At 47.9% G+C, this 23,039-nt stretch overlaps 1 protein-coding gene across 1 annotated transcript in view; it reads right to left on the bottom strand.

Moving 5' to 3' along the window:
• The window catches only part of LOC120226383 (adenylate cyclase type 2-like), a gene marked incomplete at its 5' end in the record, with an annotated part of 193,035 nt that extends 174,997 nt beyond the window's left edge, over positions 1–18,038 (bottom strand). Inside the window, 3 exons of the mRNA XM_039224564.1 lie at positions 16,035–16,232; positions 17,197–17,325; positions 17,851–18,038. Coding sequence (XP_039080495.1) covers positions 16,035–16,232; positions 17,197–17,325; positions 17,851–18,038 — 515 coding nt within the window. The remainder of the gene's footprint in view (positions 1–16,034; positions 16,233–17,196; positions 17,326–17,850) is intronic.
• Between the last annotated feature and the right edge of the window lie 5,001 nt (positions 18,039–23,039).

Raw genomic sequence — 23,039 nt, 5'->3', positions numbered from 1 at the left:
CAAATGTAACGCAGGCCACTTGGAGAATATCAGATTTTTTAGCAGTCACATTAAAAGTAGGTAAATTTCATTTTAACATACCTAGGCTATTTTTCCAAAATATTATTTTTATCATGTAATGATTTTTTTTAATTATGATTGAAATAGTTTCCATTCTTTTTTTCATACTTTGTCTTCAAAAGTACAGGTGCACCTCGGTGCCTCAGTACGTTAAGCATCTGACTCTTGATTTCAGCTCGGGTCATGATCTCATGATTCGTGGGACTGAGCCAGGCATGGGGCTCTCTATACTGACATCATGGAGCCTGCTTGGGATTCTCTCTCTCCATCTCTGTGCCTCTCTGTCCCTCTCCCCTGCTTGCACTCTCTCCCTTTCTCTCAAAATAAATATACAAACATTAAAAAAATTAAGTGTTTACACTTGGGAGTACCTCTCCATTCAAAATACTGAAGTAGCAACTTGTGGCTCATGGCTACATTCAAGGGCAATGCACAGCCACACAGAGTCAGTCTACTTCTTATTCCTCGTCTGCAGGTCTTTTGTTCCTTATCTTGCCATTTTCACTAGTGAGGGTGTCTGTACAGCATTGAAGAGACATGGTGGTAGTGATCAACCCGACCTCACTCCAGATCGCAGGAAACAGCATTCAGTCTTTCACTATTAGGAGCGATGATACGCTTTTTCACAATTGCCTTTAATCATTTGAGGTGGTTCCTTCTCAGTCCTAGACAAGGAGAGCCACTGTGTGAAGAAGTGTCGAACTATGTCACGTGCCTCCTCTGCATCTATGACACGTAGTGCATTTACTGAAACGATCTGTTAACATGATGAATCACATCAACTGATTTTTTTTAATGTTAAACTAAATTTGGGGGCGCCCGGGTGGCTCATCTGGTTAGGCATCTGACTTCAGCTCAGGTCATGATCTCACAGTCCATGGGTTCAAGCCTCACACTGGGCTCTGTGCTGACACCTCAGAGCCTGGAGCCTGCTTCGGATTCTGTGTCTTCCACTCTCTGTCCCTCCACTACTCACGCTCTGTCTCTCTTACTCTCAAAAATGAATAAATGTTAAAAAAATTTTTTTAAACTAACGTTGAATTCTTCAAATTCCATTTGGTCATGTTATATTTTATACATAAAACATATGAACACTTAGGAATATTTTTCATTGACAATTTTGGTCTGTGATTTTCTGCCTTTGGTTTTGGTATCAGATTAATGGTGGCCTCATGACATGAGCTGGGGAACGTTCTCTCTCATTGTGGAATAATCTGTGTCATACTGGGATTATTTTATCCTAAAATTTTGGTAAGAACAGACCAGGAAAGACATCTGAACCTGAGTCTTCTTTGTGGAAGATACTTAATTACATATTCAAACTATATACACATAGGGCTATTCAGACTCTCTCTTCCTTAAATGAACTCTGTTAGTTCCTTTTCCAAGGAATTTTTCCATTTCATCTAAATTGTGGGATTTGTGGGCATAAAGCTCTTCATAATATTTCTTTACCTGTTAAAGACTATAGAACCTCTAGTAACTATCCCTCTCACAATTTTTATTTTGGAAATTTCATCTTATTATTTGACTGCCTCGATTTTAACAATTTTACTGGCCATCTCAAAGAACCACTTTTAGTCTCACTGATTTCCTCTACTGTTTTTCCGTTTACGATGTCATTGTTTTCTGCTCCTTTGTTTAATTTCCTTTCTTCTAGTCTAGACTACCTTTTCTAGTTTCTGAAGGCAGAACCCTAAGTTAGTTACTGATTTGAGCCCTCCATCTTTGTAGCAGAAACTACTCAATGCTATAAGTTCTCTCTAAGCCCCATTCTCTCTAAGCATCCCCCCCATCTGGAAGGCATCAAGTTCTCATTCATCCAGTTTAGCATACTCTCTGGTCACACTTGTAATTTCTTCTTGGACTCCTTGGCTATTTAGAAATGTGTTGTTTAATTTCCAATCACTGACTGGTTTTCCAAATTTCTTTGTGTGGTTTCTAATTAAAGTCCATTATGGTCAAAGGACATACTTTGTATGAGTAATCCTTTCACATTCAAGGGAAGTGATTTTTACAGTCAAGGATAGGGTCTATCTTGAAATGTTCCACATGCATGTTAAAGAACATATGCTCTGCATTGTTGGGTGGGGAGTCCATAAACACCTATCAGATCAACTTGTTTGGCAGGACTTTTAAAATCTCCTATGTCTTTGCTGACTTTCTTACCATCCCATCAGTTTTGAAGAGTGTTGTAATCTTTGAGTAAGACCGTGGACTACCACATCCTATATTTTGAGTCTCTTATCAGGTGCACAGGCATTTGAAACTACCAGGTCTTGATGAAGTGGGTCCCTTTCCATCAGGAAATGTTCCTCTGTCACTGGCACCTTGCTCTTTGAGACCCATCCCAGGAATTATTCCAACTGCTCTTTCCTGAAGGTTCTTCCCCGAATACCGTAAGTTCCTCCCATTGCATGTGCTAATTGGTGCTCAGGTAGAGACTTCCTAGGACCAGCTACATGTCTCTGGAGTTACTCTCGGGGCAGGAAGCTGGGGTGATCATAGGACTCCCTCCCCCACTGCTTCCCTTTCCATTAAGTTCACCTCCCTGTAGTATCCCTTTGCCGGTGTCTCAAAACCATCATTCCATGTATTTTGTCCCAATTTTGCAGTCATTTAAGGTGGGAGGGCAAACCGAGTCTCTATGACTTCATTGTGCTGGGAGACGGACATCCAAAATGCCTTCCTCTTTTGAGTACAACTATCACACGATGATTTTTAAAGTATGCTCGTTAATCTCAGCTTTGAATTAGACAGAAAAACTGCTAAAACCAGCATAATACAAAATCAACGTCAGGCAATTTGTACTCTGAGAGAGTGGTATATGTTAACAGAAGCCCAGGAACTAAAGCTGCTCGTTAAAATAAAAGCTGAATTTAAACAAGCAGACCCAAGCAGTCATAAATCACGGGTGGCGGAGCTCAAACACTTATTTGGCAAAAAGACTCCATCCTCAGCTTAGGACAGTTTATTGTTTCGGGGGGAGTTTCTCCCCAGCAGGGACCAGCAACGCTTCCAAAATCTATCCTAATCTCTCCCATCTTCTTTCATCACTGGTCCCCTGAGGTGTGGACCACTCCTTGCACTTCGATGGGTGCTTGTGTCCTCCCGGCCTTCACCCCCCGCCCCCGACACAAAGCCGTGTGGAAGGAAGTCCACCCTCCATCCACCTCCCAGCTCCAAGGCCCTGGGAGTTCGAGCACACACACGCCGCTGCACGGCCTGCCACCCGGGCGGCCACACAGGACCCGCACTTAAAAGGGACCACATTTGACATAACACTCTGGTGACACTGTTTTTTTAAATTCTTAACAACTTCTGAGCAAGGAGCCTGCATCTGCAGTTTGCACGGGGCCCACGTAACACATAGCAGATGTGAGTGCAGACTACGTACAGATGTGTGTTTTATGTCCACCGGGCCTTTGAACATGCTCAGGTGCATGAGAAAGTAGAAATAAGGCTCCTACAGCATCGAGCATCTCAGTTCCCTCGCACTTATTATGGGTTAGATTGTGTGCCCGCACCAAAACAGTGAGAGAGTCAGAGACAGAGACAGAGACAGAGACAGAGACAGAGAGAAAGGAAAAAGGAAAAACAAGATATAGGAAGTCCTAACCCCAATACCTCAGAATGTGGGCTTATTTGGAAATAGTGTCATTGTAGGTGCAAGTAGTTAAGATGAGGTCGCACAAGGGTAGACAGTCCCCCAGTATGACTGACACTCCTACAAGAAAGCAGTCACGCGAAGACAGACAGACGCAGGGAGAGCAAAGGCAGAGGCCGGTTACGTTGCCACAGTCCGTCGGAGAGACGCCAGTGCCGGCCAGGGCACCACGAGAAGCCGGCAAGAGGCAAGGAATATTCTCCTACAACTGCAGAGGGAGCATGGCCCTGCCACACCTCGGTTTCAGATCCGTGGCCTCTAGAACTGTGGGGGCAGCGCATTCCTACTCTCCCCAGTCCCTCAATTTGAGGTACTTTGGTCCGGCACCGGGCAGCAAGTACCTGAAGCCGCACGTTCACCTGGGAGCCAAAGTCAGCTCAGCCTTCCTGGTGAACACGTTCTCCTCTAAAGCCTCTGGTTACTTCCCAGCACCAACGCTGCACTGCGGTCGCGAGGAGCCACGCGTCCCGGGAGCTTCCTGGACGGTGACAGCCAGTCCGGGCAGCCCCGGGTGCCCCGGGTGGGGGGTGAGGGGGCCTGGGCACGTCCCAAGAGCAGAGAGAAATGCTCGTGTTTGTGGTGGTGAAGCTGAGATGAAGAAATGATTATAAACTCCATTCTTGGGCCATGAAGTCCAAAAAGTAAATGATCGGAACCCACCATCCACCTATATCGTCCAAGAAATGTTTTAGTCTTGCTATAGTCCCTACAGGGAACAGAAACCTCTGGACAAAAGTACCCAGAGGGAAGGCTCCATGTGACCACGGGAGGGTGGCTAAGTATTAAACAGACCATCTCCAGGCGGCTCTGGGCCCTCCACCTCGTCTCCCCTCCCCCCTGCTCCTCGCCCAGCTCCAGATCACCCCTTCCCAGTGTGATGAGTACCCTGCAGGCCCCTGTGCGCTGGGCTGGGGGTTAGATACAGAGAGACACATAAACGCCCAGCCTGAGCGAGCTGGAGGCAGAGTGGAAAGGATGTATGTGAGTTCATTAAAGCCTGGAGTATTGGCTAATACCAAAATCCATTCCACAAATAAGAAAATTACATTTAAGAGATATATATGTATATATATAAAATATATATGCTATTATATATGTCATACATATTATATGTTATATATGTTATGTCATATATATTTCATATACAAAGCACTGCAAATACGGAACGAAAGGAAAAATATCATGGTGATGGTGTAAAATACAGTATTCACCTGTTCTCTCCAATTCTTGTTTACCCCAAATCTAGAAGTTTACTGTGAAGTCTCCTCCGTGTAAACCTCTTTATTGGATTTGGGGATATATACCTTGCCCCTTCCCTTGAGCCTGGCGAGGAGGATATTAGCGGCTGCTGAGAAAAGGAAACGTGAAACACAGAACACTGGGGAAGCTAAGTGAGGTGTTGCTTAGCAACTCTTAATAGGAAATAATTTAAACTCCAGATTTATTTTTTTCCCCGAGCACTTGCTGCTGCTTCAGCCTGGAGTCTAGAATTCAGGGCCCTTCCCGCCGGCAGCTCCCCTGCAGGCACGCACCGGCACACACGCCATCTCAACCGGACAATGATGGCGGCCTTGGTCACCAGTCCCCACGTCTCTTTGGCTAGAAGTGCATCCCACTCCATTACAAGCACAAAGTAGCTGGAATTCCACAACCTTTCATAGAGTCATTCACAAACGCTGAAGGCAGTAACACTGCTGGCTCAGCCAGCATCCAAAGCATCTCCACCTGGGGCCTCTGAAGGGCTTAGTTAGTCAAGTGTCCGACTTCGGCTCTGGTCACGATCTCGCAGTTAGTGGGTTCGAGCCCTGCGTCAGGCTCTGTGCTGACAGCTCAGAGCCTGGAACCTGCTTCAGATTCTGCATATCCCTCTCTCTGCCCTTCCTCTGCTCTGTCTCTCTCTCTCAAAAATAAAATAAACATTAAAAAAATTAAAATAACAAAGTGTCCCCACCGAAGTGGAAGTGGAGTCAATAACAGATGTTTTGGAAGTCTAAGGAACATTCTCCCTCCCATGTAACATGCTAGGTTTTCCATGAAAACACTACAGGTTCCAGACTGCAGTCATGATGTCCTTCAACTTCTGGCTGACTTCTCCAGGTGATGCTTCCAGACGGGGCTGCAGGCACAGCGCCATCATGCAGCACGAGAGCCATCCTACACAGACTACAAAGAAGGTCACAGATGTACCCAAAGCCAGGGCAGCGCGGGAAAGGCTGTACCAGGCTGGATGGAACTCTGATCCCTGAGCTGGCACCCAGGCAAATGCCCTCCCAGGACCCTCTGGGTCTAATGGATTTTTCCTATGGGAAAGATACAGCCTCGCTGCAGGTATATAGGAGCTAAGAAAGGACCAGATGAGAAAACCAGCAGAAAGAAGTGAAATGAAAAGGAATCTATTTATAAGGAAGTGAGGTTAGCTTCAGTATAAAAGCAGTCATTATTGGGGTGCCTGGGTGGCTCTGCTGGTTAAACGTCTGACTCCCACTCAGGTCATGATCTCCCGATTCATGGGTTTGAGCCTCACGTCGGGATTCTCTCTCTCCCCCTCTCTCTCTGACCCTCCTTTGATTGTATTTTCTCTCTCTCTTAAAAAATAAACTTTAAAAACAAGCTATCATTACTTTCAAATAATAATAATAACTAATATATGTACATGGACATTTGTTTCTTGAGTCAGGTATATCCAATTTCTCCTGTTGATTCATCTGAGGAATGAAAAACACATTCCCTTCAACAGGGAATATCTGCTGACAATATGAAACTATGATAGGATCCATTTTATGGCATCTCTAAGTAACAGCTTCCTCTCCAAGAGGCTCAGATAGAACAATCCAGAATTCCCAATATTGTCCCTGCCTGATCATAACAATTTGTCATACACTGAGGCATGACAGGAAACACCCATTTTCTTTTCTTTTTAATGTTTATTTATTTTTGAGGGACAGAGAGCTAGAGCATGAGTGGGGGAGGGTTAGAGAGGGAGGGAGACACAGAATCTGGAGCAGCTCCAGGCTCTGAGCTGTCAGCACAGAGCCCTACGCGGGGCTCGAACCCACGTGCTGTGAAATCATGACCCGAGCCGAACGTGGAAGCTTAACCAACTGAGCCCCCCAGTCTCCCCATCACACCCCACAGCTCCAGTGACAAGGAGCACATGGAGATGGTGCATGGTGATCATGGGGCCAGAATGCTGTGTTCAAGCTCTGTCTGTCTTCCTGGCTGTGTGACTTCAGGAAGGTTGCTCAACCTCTCTGAGTTTTCATTTTCTCACCTGCAAATTCCAGTAATAATGGTACTTCAGTAAGCATACTGAATACTGGTACTGAAGTAAGTATACCTCAGAGGGTAGCAGAGATCAATAACTTATGTAGGTAAAGGCACTGAACACCACTCGGGACAGGAAAGAACAGGGTGGCAGAGGCGTTTTCCATCACCATGACGGGGAAGCGGGCCGGCAGACGGGCAGGTCAGGTGTACACGAGTTCTGTATTTCCACGAGTATCTGCACTGTGACCTCTACGTATGTGACACTCTGCTGCCCACTGGGACCACAGCAGCAAACAATCATGTCTCCAAGCAAGGCCACCCGGTCTTGAAAACGTACACCGATGTGAGTGGGGTGGGGGAAGAACTGCGCCAGTGCAGGGGTGAGTATGCCAGTGCCTGTTTCATTCCCAGTCAGGACTTTAAGATGCCCTTCTCCAGGACCAGGGCCTATGTTCCTCTACAGAAATGCACAGAAGGTGAAAACGAGGAGGAAGCACAGAGACTGTTCCGGAAACACCAGCAGAACTGTCTACTGGGACGAGGTCAGGGCTGGGGACGCCCAGGGCGGGTAGCTGCAAATCCCCAGCTCACTGCACAGCCGGGGCACTTTGCCCTCACTCCGGCTGGAAACTAACAGTAGTTAGAATACAGAAATGCCACATCCACTAACCGCCCATAAATGTGCAGGGTCTCAAAATCACTGCGCTCCGGGCTGGGTCCAGCTGCCCTGTACCTCCTTGAAATCCACATTTTGTCAGTATTTCCTTTGCTATTAAAACAACAAGAATACAAGGCTTAAACACCCCTCAACTTTCTTGCGAAATGAAGTATTTGCATTACTTCTTAGTTTTTCTCAGGTGTGTCCTTTTTCAGCAGTAATGAAATGTTACCCAAAACGCCCCTGGAGAAACCTCCCTTGTGCATGAAGGCGTAGACATGGGCGCCTTGACTACTAAGGAGCGATCTCTCCAGGCTGGATTTCTCCAACCACAGGCTACAAAGCTCTTCCGATGGTCAATAAATCCTGCAGCAGGACTGCCCGCGACTGCACGGAAGGAAAGGCAGACTGATTCTGTACCGTGTCACAGCCTATGAGAAGCCTTTGTCTTCTTTCATTTTCTTCTGCTTTCAATAAAGAAAAAAAAAAGAGATGCTTGCACACTGATGTCCTACTTTCGTAAGGAAACACATGTAGGCACAGGCGGAATGTCTGGCATCCTTTTAGGTCATGCAGCCAAGACGTGACTTCTTCCTGGAGCAACATGCTAGCCTTTCAGTTTGGCGGTACTTGAATAAATCTATTATACAATAACCTTGAGCATCGTCTCTCTGCCGAGGCTGAAATGAGGTTGTCAGGAACAGAAGAGTTCCCTTCAGTCTATTCAGTGAGCTGCTGGTGTGAAGGAAGCAGAAGATTGGAGTCAAATGCAAATAGGGCTCAGCTTTCTTGTTCTTGCTTGGCCAACCCAGCATCCGTGTGCTTAAGTGCCAGCCATTCAGACCACTGCTCTCCTTCCCTGCCGCCTTCTGAACTGGATTCTCATCTCAGAGGGACGATCTGAAGTCCGGAGGAATCTGCCGAGATGGAATGCATTCATTCTTCCTAGGAATTCATTCAACAAAACATCCTCTAAGAGCCTGGGCTTCACCCAGTAAACCAAAGCATGATAAAAACCTATCAGGCAAAACTTCTGGGTGTCAGGTCACTAATGTAGGAGCCCAGGAGAAGCACTCACCTTATTCAGACAGGCAGCAGTACGCCGAGGTTCCCTTATGCACGAACATTCGCTCATGTTGGTGCTTCTCAGGTTATCTTCTCTTTGTTTTCATGAGTGCAACTTCGTTTCAACAGGATATTCACCTTCCGGAATGCATCTGGTTTCAAAAAGTGTCAAAACCCACATGGCACATGTTTCGTCCCAAGGCGGGTTTACAGTTTAAGTGATGCTCGACGTCAAGAGCAGTTATCAAAATCTCAGGAGGGTGAGCGGACGTCACACAAGACGCAAGTGGCTTCTCGCAATCCGCTTAGGGAACGCCATGGCGTCCAGCGGAGTCACAGCTCTCATGAGTTCAACCGTGTCACTCAAAAAGGATGGTTTCAAGCCCTCACCCCCAGTACGGGCGAATGTGATCTTATTTGGAAACGGGGGCCTCCGCAGGTGTGATCAATTTCAGCGCATCAGAAGAGGCCCTAAATCCAGGAGGATGGGTGTCCTTGCAAGGAGAGAAGGGACACACGGGGGTCTCCCAGCGAAGGAATGGGCAAGGATTGCTGGAAACCACAAGAAGCTGGAAGGGGCAGGAAGGATCCTCCCCTAGAACCTCCGTGGGGAGAACGGCTTTGCCCATACCTCGATTTCAGATTTCCGGCCCCAGGGCTGGGAGACATGATTTGTGAACCTTGGTTAACCCTCTTCAGGTAGCGCTCGCCCTCCCAGGAAGGGCCAGGGCTCTAGAGGCTCTCACCCTCGGGCCACCGCCTCGCTGTCACTGCACTGTGCGTGCGCAGAAGACGGAACCAACCCTGTACACATGGCCACTGGTTTCTTAAAAAATTAAAAATAAAATTATCTTATCGACTTGACCTAATGGAACAGAGAAAGCAAGTACCTGAGAGAAGCCTCCGTGAACATTCCCTTCGAAGCTGTCCGAGTATCTGTCTGACCCACTCGGGAAAACAAGAACGAAAACAGGAACAGCTCTACTCTCCCGGCCTCTGCATCACCGTACGAATGGGACACTCAGGACACAGACGCGGCGCGGCCAAATCGGCCCAAGCGAGCGGCGAGGCGACAGGACTTCCCTCTCAAACACAGGCGTCCGGCTACGCAGCTGGAGCACAGAGCCCTGCAATTTACCACCGACTCCACTCGGAGTTGCTGGAACCATCAAGAAGATAGCATTTTGGGGGCGCCTGGGGGCTCAGTTGGTTAAGCGCCCAACTTCGGCTCAGGTCATGATCTCACGGTCCGTGGGTTCGAGCCCCGCATCGGGCTCTGTGCTGACAGCTCAGAGCCTGTTTCGGATCCTGTGTCTCCCTCTCTCTCTACCCCTCCTGTGCTCATGCTCTGTCTCTCTCTGTCTCAAAAATAAATAAATATTTAAAAAAAAAAAAAAAGAAGAAAATAGCATTTTTAAACCCTTTTCATACGGGAGGCAGCCCGGTAGGGGGAGGGGTGCTGGCAGGCGGGAGGGGGTGTCGGGAGGGCAGGTTGGTGCCAAAGTCAAATACCACGGCAGGGAGGCTCTGCACGCAGCCCAGGCACTGAGGGCAAACTGGCCCCCGGCTTCCTCTGTTCCATTTTCCTCGATTCCCCAGGGACCCCTTCCAGCCCTGGCTCCTGACCCTCCTCCGAGCAGCCACCCCTCTAACTGCTGGTTCTTCCCCACACGCTGCAAAATCACTCCTTTGTACCTGATCAAAACAGACAACTCGTGGCCACCACTCTTCTTCCTGAGGGTTCGAGAGCTCGTTCTTTTAAAAGCACCCCTGAGGCTCAGGACCCTATAATACAGGGCTTCTCAGCCCCGGCACCGCTGACATTTGGGGCTGGATCGTTTTCTCCGGGAGGCTCTCCAGTGCACACCATAGGATGTTAGCCACATCTCTGGCTTCTACACACCGGGGGACCGTAGCGTCCCCCTATGAGGGTGGGACACTCAGACATGTTTGTAGATGTGGACAAACACCCCCTGGGGGTGAAATCGCTCCCAGCAGAGAAGCACGGTATCATGAAATAGAGGCAGCCTCTAGAGCGAGGCCCCCCACGATCTAGTGTGCTGCTCCATTCCCTGGACATCTGGCCACAAGCAAGGTCCTACTCACTTGTATCTTGTGTCCACACTTGTAAGGCAGAAGTGTGACAATGCCCCCCTCAGGGAGCAACCTGGGGATAAGTGAGGTCACGCAGGAAGGCATACAAAACAGGACCCGGCAGGCACAGACCTGTTGCACATGCTGCCTACTGATCTTCGGTGCCCGGCACTAGAGATGCTGAGGACTAGGATCTATATTCACTGTGCGGAAGCACCGGCCTCACCTAAAGAGAGGCCTGCCCTTTGCCCTGGGCTCCCGTCCTCTCTAGACCCCTGGCATGTCCTGCGTGACAGCAAGTGTCTGCGGCCTAGTGGCCTTGGCCAAAGGTCCAACTGTGATTTACGTGGGGGACAGGGGGCCACGCGGGGTCAGCTGTGCCTCTAGAGCTGGAGACCACAGTGCTCAGAGCAGGCTGGGAAGGCTGGGGACAGACGGTCAGCCCCGCCGGCAGTTCCTGACTGAGTCCCAGCAAACCCTCTGCACAGAGGGGCTCGGCCACGCTCCCTGGTGGGCAACACTCCACACCTGCTGCTGGGCTGTCCTCGACTCCACAGGGAGGGGGCAGGGACGCGCCACAGCCGGGAGCTGCCCTGGGGCCCTTCCCTCAGCTGATGCTCATCTGTTCTTTTTTTTTTTTTTTTAATGTTTATTTATTTTTGAAGGAGAGACAAAGTGTGAGCAGGGGAGGGGCAGAGAGAGAGGGGGGAACACAGAATCCGCAGCAGCTCCAGGCCCTGAGCTGTCAACACAGAGCCCAACGCGGGGCTCGAACCCACGAACCGTGAGATCATGACCTGAGCCGAAGTCGGACACCCAACCGACTAAGCCCCCCAGGCGGCCCCTCTGTACTTTCTTTGTAGTGAAACCCCAACCACAACAGCTTCAATAGGCTCTGCGAGTCCTTCTAACAAGTCCTCAAACTTCAGGCCGGTCTTGGGAGCCTCCACCTGCCACGGGTGTCAGCGGTGAGCCGTCCTACGTGGAGAGCACCCTCTGTCTGTGCAGGCGCGCCCTGCCCCCTACCCTATGGCAAGATGATGAATTTACCTCCTGCCAGTAGGAACCACACCCCCTTAATTAACAGCGAACTTGCCGCCACACTTCTCACAGGTCAGTGCTCACTGGGGGGTCCCCCTCAGTGGTGCTCGAACAGAAAGGTGCTGGGTTGTGGTCAACATGACAGAATACTTCCATGTTAGATCATTGCACTGACCGTTTGGGGCAGGATTTCAAAGCCCAGAGGAGGAGCGGGTGCAAGTGTCCCTCGGCCGGCAAGACCCATGAGCGGGCCCACGGCGGGAGACAGCTGACCAGGCCCCCAGCTGGGAAACAAGGCGACGGGAGCCGCAACCCGGAGCCTGGCTGCGGCCTGTATCACATACGCAGCAGGAACGGCTGGGGCCCAAGAAATGTGCCCGGGGCCGCCGGCTGAACCGGCCACTCCTCCTGCAAAGTCAGTGGGGCCACGCTCCGCACACACACCCCTTCTGCACAGGGCCCTGGCGGCTGCGGGAGGCAAGGGTCCACCCACAGGTGGGGCCACAGGCTGGGGAGGGCGCGAGGAAGTCGCAACTCAGTATGAGCTTGGACCCAAAACTGTCAGAGCGTGCAGAAATCACCAAGACCAGGCACTTAACCAACAAACTCAGTGCCTGACAGAAATCAATCTTGACTCAACAGCTCCAAAATAAGAAGGTTTAAGATACTCTAAGATGGGGCGCCTGGGTGGCTTGGTCGGTTGGGCGTCCGACTTTCGCTTAGGTCATGATCTCGCGGTTCGTGGNAAATAATTTCACCTGATCTGTATCATAACCCTATCAGATAGGCAGCCAAGCCTGGACTAAAATCACAAATATTCTGATCCCTCGTCCAGCATCTTTCCAATAGAGCACGTTTTATCACCTCTTTTAAAAAATAATGCCACTTTTGGGGCACCTGGGTGGCTTAGTCGGTTAAGCGTCCGACTTTCTCTTGGGTCGTGATCTCGCGGTTCGTGGGTTCGAGCCCCGCGTCGGGCTCTGTGCTGACTGCCGGCTCAGAGCCTGGAGCCTGTTTCAGTCTGTGACTCCCTCTCTCTCTGACCCTCCCCTGCTCACGCTGTCTCTCTCTCTCTCTCCTAGAGATAGATAAAAATATTAAAAAAAAAAAAAAAGAAAAAAAGATACTCTAAGAGATTTTTTTTTTTTTTAACTTTTTAAATGTTTATTTGTATTTGAGAGAGACAGAGCGTGAACGGGGAGGATCAGAGAGAGAAGGAGACACAGAATCAGAATCAGGCTCCAGACTCTGAACTGTCAGCACAGAGCCTGACGCGGGGCTCAAACTCACAAACTGTGAGATCAGGACCTGAGCACAAGACGGATGCCTAACTGACTGAGCCCCCCATGCACTCCAAGAGATTTTTAAAAGCAGGTGGATAGTAGCAATAAAACCAAACTGAATGTTATAAAACCAAAAGATAGGTAAAAACAGAGTAAGTTTCTACAAAAAAAAAAAAAAATCCATTGTTAAATCTGGAGATGAAAAACTAGAGCCACACAGCCTGCTGGTGGCCGAGGGCTCTCGTACGTGTGAAGACACAACGCATCCCCTGCCAGGGGTCTATCCTCGAAGGGGGATGGTCAGTCATTGGAAAAACTGCAGCAGGTTGAGCGAGGGGTGCAGCACATGATGGGGGGGGAGCCCTGGAGGTCGGGGAGGCTGCTCTAAGAGCTACAAGGTTAATGGAGGTAACACAGGGCCACATAACACTTGCAGAAAGAGCACCCCAGGCAGGTAGGAGGTCGTCATCCTGATTAATTGGTTCTAGCAAAACAGTAATAATAAAAACAAAGCAAACACTACATTACTAGTGAAATCACAAGGTTAGGCTGGAAGCAGACGTGAGGCCCCTTGCACAGTATTGCTCTGCATGACAAGTCCAGGCTAATATAGTTAGAAAATACAAAATGTGTGAACAGAGTGAATCCAGGACTTGAAAGGAAGAAGAAAATGTTTACTTAAATTACCTTACGATGCTAATACTGTCTATATAGATCAATTGAGACCCTCAGATAAACTAACAAAGAGTTCACTCCAAGATTGCCAGATACAGATAAGCATTTAAAAAAAAATAGCATTCTTATGCACCAACGTGCACCAAATAGAAAAGGTAATTAGGAAAAAAAAAATCCCTTTGGGGCACCTGGCGGGCTCAAGGTCGTTAAGTGTCCGACTCTGGATTTCGGCTCAGGTCAGGATCTCACAGTTTTGTGAGTTTGAGCCCCGCGTCCGGCTCTGCGCTGACAGCGCGGAGCCTGCTTGGGAGACTTTCTCTCTCCCTCTGTCTCTGCTCCTCCCCAGCTCATGGGGTCTCTGTCTCTCTCAAAATGAATAAACTTTTTTTAAAAAATTAAAGAAACAAAAAAGAAAAAATCCCTCTTTTAAACAAAAAAACTTTAGGCACCTAAGAACAAGCCTAACTAAAATGACCACTGACTTTATGAAGGAAAGAAAAGTCTTCAGACAAAAGAAAACCGTAATTATTGGGTGGACATACCACGTCATTCCATGGAAAGAGTCCATGCAATACGACAGCAAATCTCTGGATCTTAAATAGTGCCCTTTTATTACTTCCTAGAGGTTTTACATCATCCGATGCAAAAACTGAGAAATTCCATAGAATTTAAATCCAGATCTCACCTGGAGTCTTCACCGACCATGATGCACCGATTCTGTAATTCATACAGAAAAGTAAGCTTGGAGGATGCAGGACACAAGGAAAACAGAGGCACAAAGACACAATACTGGCCCTTCCAGGCAGCAAGGCTCTTATAAAGCCACGTTGTCAAACAAGGCGGGGGTGGCGCAGGCACTGACCCCCGGCGGGTGCTACAGCCCCACAAGCGGCGCCCTGGCCAGTGTCCTCTTCCAGTCCCACTAGTGATGGTGAAGGTGGGAGGGACAGCGTGTGCCCTGACGGCGCCTGGGTGAGGCCAGAGTGTGGCAAGTGGGCGGAGGGGGGATCTGGGGTGGGGAGGGAGCGGGGAGCCTGGGAGCCCGGGCTACACACCCGGCCCTGCAAAGGGCCTGAAGGAGACAGTGATGGGGAGACTGGCCAGGGGAGCTGTCTGCAACAGCAGCGTCCGCTCCCTTTGCAAGAGAAACTGAGGCCAAACGGGATGATGGCTTGGCAGAGGCCAGGAAACAGCCAAACCACCTCCTTAGGGAACCCACTGGAAACCTCCCCGCTGGGGAGCTCATCCAGGGCTCTCTCCAACTGCAGCAGGCCAGCAAGGCTCTCCTCCGGGCGGGGCACTTGAGCCCTCTTGTCCGCTGCCATCGTGAATCTCTCGTCTCTGGCCTCTCCTGCATTCCCCTGCGCTGGTCCTGGCCTCCTAATGCCTTCTCCTCTATTCATTTCTGTCTCTTGTTCCTCTCCCACCCAGCCCCACTTCTTGAGTCCCCATCGGCTCTGTGACAGCCCTCTCAGCGCCCAGTGCACACTCTTCCTGGATGGCGACGGGACCCTATGGCTTCGATTACGAGCTTCAAGCTAGCAAGCTGTAGGTCATTTCTGCAGCCCAGCCCTGCACCCTAGACAACATACCACTTACTCAGGCAATCCGGGGGACACACCCACATGGCAGCACAAAGGGGAGAAAGTCCCAAAGAGCAAACATCCTTCAGATGTGGCCATTTTCTAAACCAAGAGCCTCCTCCCCAAGGTCAACATGAAGATCCATGAGTTTCCCAACAGGTGTATGAAGCAATCCTACTGATATGAGGGAAGCAGGGTGATATAAAATCAGGGTCACAGAGGTATGTCTGCAAGGAGAAAGCTCTAATAACTGAGAAAGAGTACACCTTCAACAACCAGTTGAAGAGTTCAGGTAAGGCCCCAATCCCAGAGGGATCCTGGAATAGTAAAAAATTTCATGGACTGGGGAGACCACGCAGCTACACACAGTATGAGAAGTAAATCCAGACCCGGCCGTCTGAAACAAATGACGAGGTGGGACCCAGGCACTGCGCCCTGGCTACTGGAAGGTCTGGTAAGTCAAAATGGGCACCGAGTGACTTCACCCTCGCGGCACCAAGAAGACCAGCTATTTCAAAAGGCTTTCTTCCCAGCTACGGGTCTCCCATTTACAGTTTATGGCCAGGTTTATGGGACTAAGTATGTCATCAATCAGAGCATATAAAGAAAACACACACACAAAAAAAATTTTAACAGCTTACCTGGTCCCAGGGGGAGACGGTGCCGCCAAAACACATGAACAGGTACCCCATGGCCACTAGACATATCCATATCAGCAAAGAGAAAAGGCGCAGCAACTTCTTAAACACGGACTCGATGCACACGAGGATGAATATCGCAAAGAAAATCGCCAGGGCAGTTGGGACTGTTATTAAAAATGCCACGTGGTCTTCAACTTCCTAAGAGGAAGAGAAACATTGCAAAAGTATAGTTTAGAAAGACGTGAGGGTTCGTGTCCTCAAATGGCATCCGCATTAATTGGTGTCAGAATACACCAGGTTTTAAAACATCATTTCAGGGGCACCTGGGTGGCTTAGTCGGTTAAGCGTCCGACTTTCGCTTAGGTCATGATCTCGCGGTTCGTGGGTTCGAGCCCCGCGTCGGGCTCTGTGCTGACTGCCAGCTCAGAGCCTGGAGCCTGTTTCTGTCTGTGACTCCCTCTCTCTCTGACCCTCCCCTGCTCACGCTGTCTCTCTCTCTCTCTCTCCTAGAAATAAATAAAACATTTTTTAAAAAAATTTAAAACATCATTTCAGAAGCGGAATGGTTGGAACTCCTGAAGAATTTAAATTCTCCCTTCAATAACGATGTTTCTCAGTAGAAGTAACCCAGTACTGTATATGTAAATTATGCAAAACGGCTGTGCCACCGCATTTAGATTTTCCCTGATAAATGGAGAAATGGATTTTGTGCCAAAGTGAATGTAAGGATATTTACTATCAGGTTAAAAATAAGACAACCAACTTCCCTGCCTGAATCCGAGAATCAGAAGTGCCCCGGCCTCAGAAAATGAAGGCTTCCAAATGGATTTCAAGTATTTTATTTAACAACCTAAAAACTCTCTGAGTCTCTAGGGTGATGGGCTTTTATTTTAATGCATGGCAATTAATGTTTTAACGGGATCACAGGTTAACAGAGAAGGATCGGAAAGTACTAACTATAGAACACAAGAGAGCAGGAAATACTTACGTGTGCGTGCCATTTTGCTGGCTTCCCTCCCCACTTCTCTTGCGCTTCCTCAGCAAACAGAAAATGAGCATATATCATTAGCCTCTTCCTAATGCGTTTTCTGAAATCCACTTTAGCACACTAATGCTCACTTTCTATCTTATCTGTTTCTAGCCACACACACCAAAGGCATACTCTTTCTATTCTATAGGATTCCACGACGTGATAAACGTCGTGCTTCCCTTGGTCATGGCAGCAAGATTCAGGCTTTAGTTTCGGCAAAGCGCTGCCAGAACGTGGCCCGTGAACAGCATTCCCTGTGGGCTGGAACACAGCTAAGGTCTTTAACCCTCATCCAAACATGCAGAGCCCCTAAAGCACCCCCAGAACTTTCCATCAAAGAACCCACATGATCAGGACCCTAAGAACACTCACTGAGGCTTCAGAAAGGTAAAAGGTATACTAACATCTGGGACTCTGGGGACGGTTCTTTCAAATACTAGAACCTGGTGAGCCCTTGACCTTTTCTGGTCCGTACGGGGTCCACCCCATCCCATTAGCAGGCCCCAGCTTCACCCCGGAGATGGCCCCATCCCAATACCAAACCACGGGGAAGCAGAGCACACGGGCCAAATCACACAGAGACCTTTCCAGATTAACATCAAGGGCAGAGAAGGAGCCCTGAGCCCTCCCTCATTTGACTTCATTTCCCTTCCTCTCCCACCATCACTCGCATTCCATGATCCAAGACAAAAGCAAGAACAATCACGACAAATACCAACGGATACACATTCCTGTAAGTGCTCTCTAATATTTATGACACCCCTATTTGGGGCATGGAGTCTGCACAATTCTGCAGATGAGAAAAATGAGGCCCCGAGAACGAGACTGAGCTGCTGTGGGGCGTGGAGCTGAGGGTGCGGGGGAGGCAGGGGTCCGGCCGGGGCCTGTGCTGGCCGCCACTGCGGTGACCACGCGTCTGCTCCCACAGCAGGCGGCGCGCAGGACCGAAGGGCCAAAAGAAAATGTTTGCAGAGCTGGCGGAAGACAAGATTATCAGACGGATGTCCTCATTCTCTCCTTCGCTGCCACTCTTGCCCGTGATGAAGTGTCGGAGGTGCACTCACAGCCTCAGACACGTTTTCCAATCAGTGCCAAGAGGATCAGATGGGCTGCAGGTGGGGGCGCTCCCCACGCTCAGACACCACAAATAAGTGTGTACGTGGACATGACAGCATGTCCTCTGAGGACACCCAACTTGAGATCACAACTGCCGCGCACACAGAGCCGTGACAACTTATCTTATTGGAAACCTCCCAAAATGAGCTGAACCTGGACAGAAAGCAAACTTGTAAATAACCAAGTCAGCTAGTTTCCTCGTATGACAGTTAACTTCCTTCACTGAGAGAGTAACGGAGGAACAATCCTTGACTTTCTTGGCTCTCACTTATCTGGGAAGACTAGAAATGATGTGAAAATATGCCTGACAGTAAAGTGAAAATCAGAAAGTACAGGAACAGAGAGGAATAGGACGTGAGGGAGATGTTCGTTACCTGGGCTTCCCTGTACTTGTCTTTGAAAGGATCTAACTAAGGGCCTCCTGGGTCGCTCAGGTGGTTGAGCGTCTGATTTTGGCTCAGATCATGATCTCACGGTTCATGAGTTCCAGGCCGGCATCAGGCTCGCTACTGTCATCATGGAGTAGATCGTCTGCTCCTCTCTCTTTCTGCCCCTTCCCTGCTTGTGCACAGGCTCTCTCTCTCAGAAATAAATGAAACATTTAAAAGAAAAAAGAAAAAATCTACTGTAAAGAAGACAAAGACCCACCATCTTACTGTGCTGGGCACGTACATACAGTCAGACTTAATATTGTTTTGGGTTTTAAATGCTACAGTCTTTTTTTTTTTTTTTTTTTTTAATTTTTTAAATTTCAGGGTCTCAATCACTGAGAAGTGCCTTGTCTGGGCTGCAAAGTAACCTCTCCGTTAGGCACAGCAGACACAGCGCCTGGGTCCTATGACACGTTTAAGGGTCCACAGTGTGTTTTAATTTCTTTTAAAATCAAAACAAAACACACACACACACACACACAAGCTCTTAGGATCGAAAGTTACATACACGTTCATGCTAACACCGTTGTAAACTATGATTTTTAATACACTGTTAGGGAGGAAGGGGATTCCCAAGGCGCCTTCATCAAATGCCCCAGATCCTCGGGGCTGGCGTTGCAGCCTGTGGGCCGATGCCGGGCAGGACCGACTGGGCCCCGCATGGCATTGGAGAACTTCCAGCATCATATGGCACCCCCAGGCCTCTGCGGGGTGAGCCGGGCTCCCAGTGGGCCAACGGCTTAACATAGCCAACGAACTGCTGTTCAGGAGGCCGGTGGCCCTAACCACCTCCCAACCTGAGCCCAATGAAGAATCCAGCTCTTCTCCAAAGAGGACAGCCAGCAATTTATCCTGCAGTTGCCTTTTGAACCCAAACTCCAAACAAGTTTTAATAGGGACTCCTCTACAAAATAGGATCTTTTATAGGGTGTCAAGGAAAACACTGCAGAGCATTCATTAAAGGACGTATAAGCTTAGGAACTGCATTTCTCCCCAGTGTCCTGCTGGCATCAGGGGCCTCTGTGGAGAGGAAGTTAGTGAAATGCAGGAATGCCCTGGGTCCTTGCACCATGCTGCCCTCCCCCATCCCCTGGGCCATTCCCAAAGGATGAACAAAGCCACAAAGGCACACCCCTTGGCTGTTTTCCTCAGAACCTCTTCAGTTTTCAAAATTCAGAGTAGAAGACAGACAACCTAGCTTAAAATCAAGTGAACTAAAACATTAAAAACACTGTCAAACTAACTGAAATTCACCATACCACACAACTTAGTGAAATGTACAAAAATCCCTTTATTAGGAATAAAATGCCTTTAAAACATGCCTTAAGTAGGTTAAAAAATTCACAACCCAAACTAAATGAAATGTATGAAAATGCCCTTATTACTACTGAAGCGTACTCAAATGCCTTTAAAAACATTTTTAAAGTACCTTACGATGAAATGTACTAAAATGCCTTTTCATAGGGACATCTCGGGCAGGGTATCAGCTGTGTAATAATAATGGGCTTCTCTTGCTCTTTCCCTTCGAACACTTTATCCTTTCATTTCCAATGCATTTTCTGGTAATTCTGGATGGCTCCTAATTGCTAGGCCTATTAAATACCCATTGCTTTTATGTATTATGTGTCGGCTCTTTTGTTTCTTAGAAGCTTTTCCGTAGGGCAACAGATTATCTGTAGTTTCATTCTCGAATTTTTCATTTTTTTTGTTAACATTTTCATTTACGTGGTAAAGGACAGCCTCATGCAAAACACTGCTTTTCTATAAAAAAGAAAATTTTGGTGGAGTGCTTTGAGGTCCCACAGAGGGAAGGTAGGAACCCATCCCCACTTACTTCTGTGTGACTCAGGGTGAGTGCCCAGCTTCCCTAAGCCTGTTTCTCCAGGTAAAAAGCAAGGCTGGTGGGAGTACATACAGATGCACCATAAATAACAAAACTGTTACCACGATGACCATCACGTCTTTCTCCTTCAAATCGCAATGCTTTCTCACCAAGGCTGGTCTTGACTGTTCATTATTGGAATGATGCCCATTTTACATTCTAAATAACATTTTATCACCACAAATTATTTTGAAGGGCTGTCACGGGGTAAAAATAAATTTGTTTTTGGCTAGGATATATATTTGACTACAGGTGTATGTGTGCAGATAGATATATACTTTCATTCATTCATCCATGTATTATATACACGTGTGTGTGTGTGATGCAATAGAAAATGTTTCTCACTTTTCCACATATATAGTTATATTCCATTTTATCATGAGGTATGAAAGGAATAAACACAAATTCTGATTAAATAATTCTACAAAACTAAGGTGAACTAAGTCAAAGCAGATTTCAATAAATGGAGGGATATTCCATGTTCATGGATAGGAAGACAATCTTGTTAGGATGTCGATTCTTTCCAAATTAGTCTACAGAACCAATGCAATCCCAATGAAAATCCCAGCAAGTTAATTTGTAGATATCAACACATTGATTCTAAACCTTGCACGGGGAGACACAGCACCTAGAATAGCCAACACAATGTTGAAGGACAAGAAGAAATTAGGAGAACTGACCCTACTTGACTTCCAATCTTACTGTAAAGCTATAGTGACCAAAACAGGAGTGGCAGAAGAAGAGACAAATAGATCGACAGAATGGAACAGAGCCAAATAAACATAGTCAAAGGATATCTGACAAAGAGACAGACAATTTGATGGAGCAACAACAGTCTTTTCAACAAAACATCTTAGAACTAGACATCCACACGCAAGAAAAAAAATCTAGATACAGACTTTAGACTTTTCACAAAAAGTAACTCAAAATGGATCACAGCACAGATCTAAAGGTAAAATGCAAAAGTAATTCTGAAAGCTTTCCCACACCCAAACCTCTGTCAATTTGTCCTGGTGAATTAACAATTACATGCAAATACTTTTTAAATAAGCACAAAGATTATAGGAATGTGTAACGCACACCTGTTTACACCTAGTTAGTAACTCAGTGACTTGTTCATTCACAGAAAAATACAACCTAAAGTCTTGATCATACTTACTTATTCTCAGTTCCTATTACACAGGCTAGCGTTCTCACCCACATTTTAAGAAATAAAGACATAAGGGGCACCTAGGTGGCTAGGTCAGTTAAGCATCCAACTCTTGATTTCAGCTCAGGTCATGGTCTCACAGTTACTGAGATCGAACCCAGTGTCAAACTCTGCACAAAGTCTGCTTAGGATGCTCTCTTTCCCTCTCTCTCTGTCCCTCCCCCACTTGTGTGCACTGTCTCTCTCTCTCTCTCTCAAAATGAATAAAAAAAAAAAAAAAGACATGAGATAAGTGTGTTCTAATGGACAATGGTTCACACGAGGCATCGAACTTTAAAGAACTTTCCCTTCTACAACTGGACCCCAAATACAAAGTATTCCTGAAGGATCACCAGTCTCACAAGCAGCAGACAAGGTCTCCAAGCCACTCCCCTAACCAGCCCTATTAAAAAAGACAAACAAACCAGAAAATATGAATGCTGAGCCCTTGGCAGAGGTGGGCGTGTAGACAGGAAGCCGGGCCCACAAAGGCAAGGAGCCAGGGGCGTCTGGAAGGGGCAGGGACAAGCGTGGGCCTGCAGGCAGCGGGTGCATGGGGGTGTCTAGAGGCGGAGATGTCTCAGCAGCATGTGGATCCAAGGACGCGAGTGCAGGCAAAGGGAGACAGAGCAGGCCTCACCGGGGACACATTCCCGCTATCCAGGAAGGAGAAGCTAGCTGTTCTTAGGTAAAAGCTTCCCCACTTAGAACCGCAGTATTCCAACCAGTTAAAATCAACATCTTAAAACAAAAATTGCCAAAAATGACCAATCACTAAGAACATGGGTCCACTGAAATACCAAAGGGTTTAGATTCCCAACGACTGCAGACATTGACAATGATAGCCAGACAATACAGACCAGCTGTACATGACATGTTTAAAGGAACAGGGAATGCACTTTCAAGAATGACCATGCAACAGAAATCAGGTGCAAACACACAGAAAATGGAACTTGGAAAACTGACCAATATAATCATGTAAATAAAAGCTCAACAGTTTGGGGCACCTGGGTGGCTCAGTCAGTTAAGAATCCGACTTTGGGGGAGAGGGCAAGATGGCGGAGAAGTAAGGAGCTCCGTACTTGCACTCGCGCCCATACATCACACAGAAAAGATCCGAAGACATTGGAAACCTTACAAAACCTGAGAGATTGGGAGAAAAAAGACGCAGAATCCACTGAGAGAGCCTTCTAACTGGACTCCGGCTCAGAACACCCTGCGGGCAAGCCCCCGCCCATGCGCGCCAGCCCGACCCAGAGAAGGAAGCAGCGATTCTGACTCCGCCCCCAGAGCTCGGCAGGGAGCCTGGAATGGCCCGAGGGGGCTGCCTGGGAAGCTGTGTCTAAGGCAACTTCAG

This window comes from Hyaena hyaena, unplaced genomic scaffold (assembly GCF_003009895.1).
Source record: "Hyaena hyaena isolate Hyena2069 unplaced genomic scaffold, ASM300989v1 scaffold_1670, whole genome shotgun sequence".
NCBI lineage: Eukaryota > Metazoa > Chordata > Mammalia > Carnivora > Hyaenidae > Hyaena > Hyaena hyaena.
The sequence above is the reverse complement of the archived record's forward strand: the minus strand, read 5'-3'. Positions and strand labels throughout refer to the sequence as shown.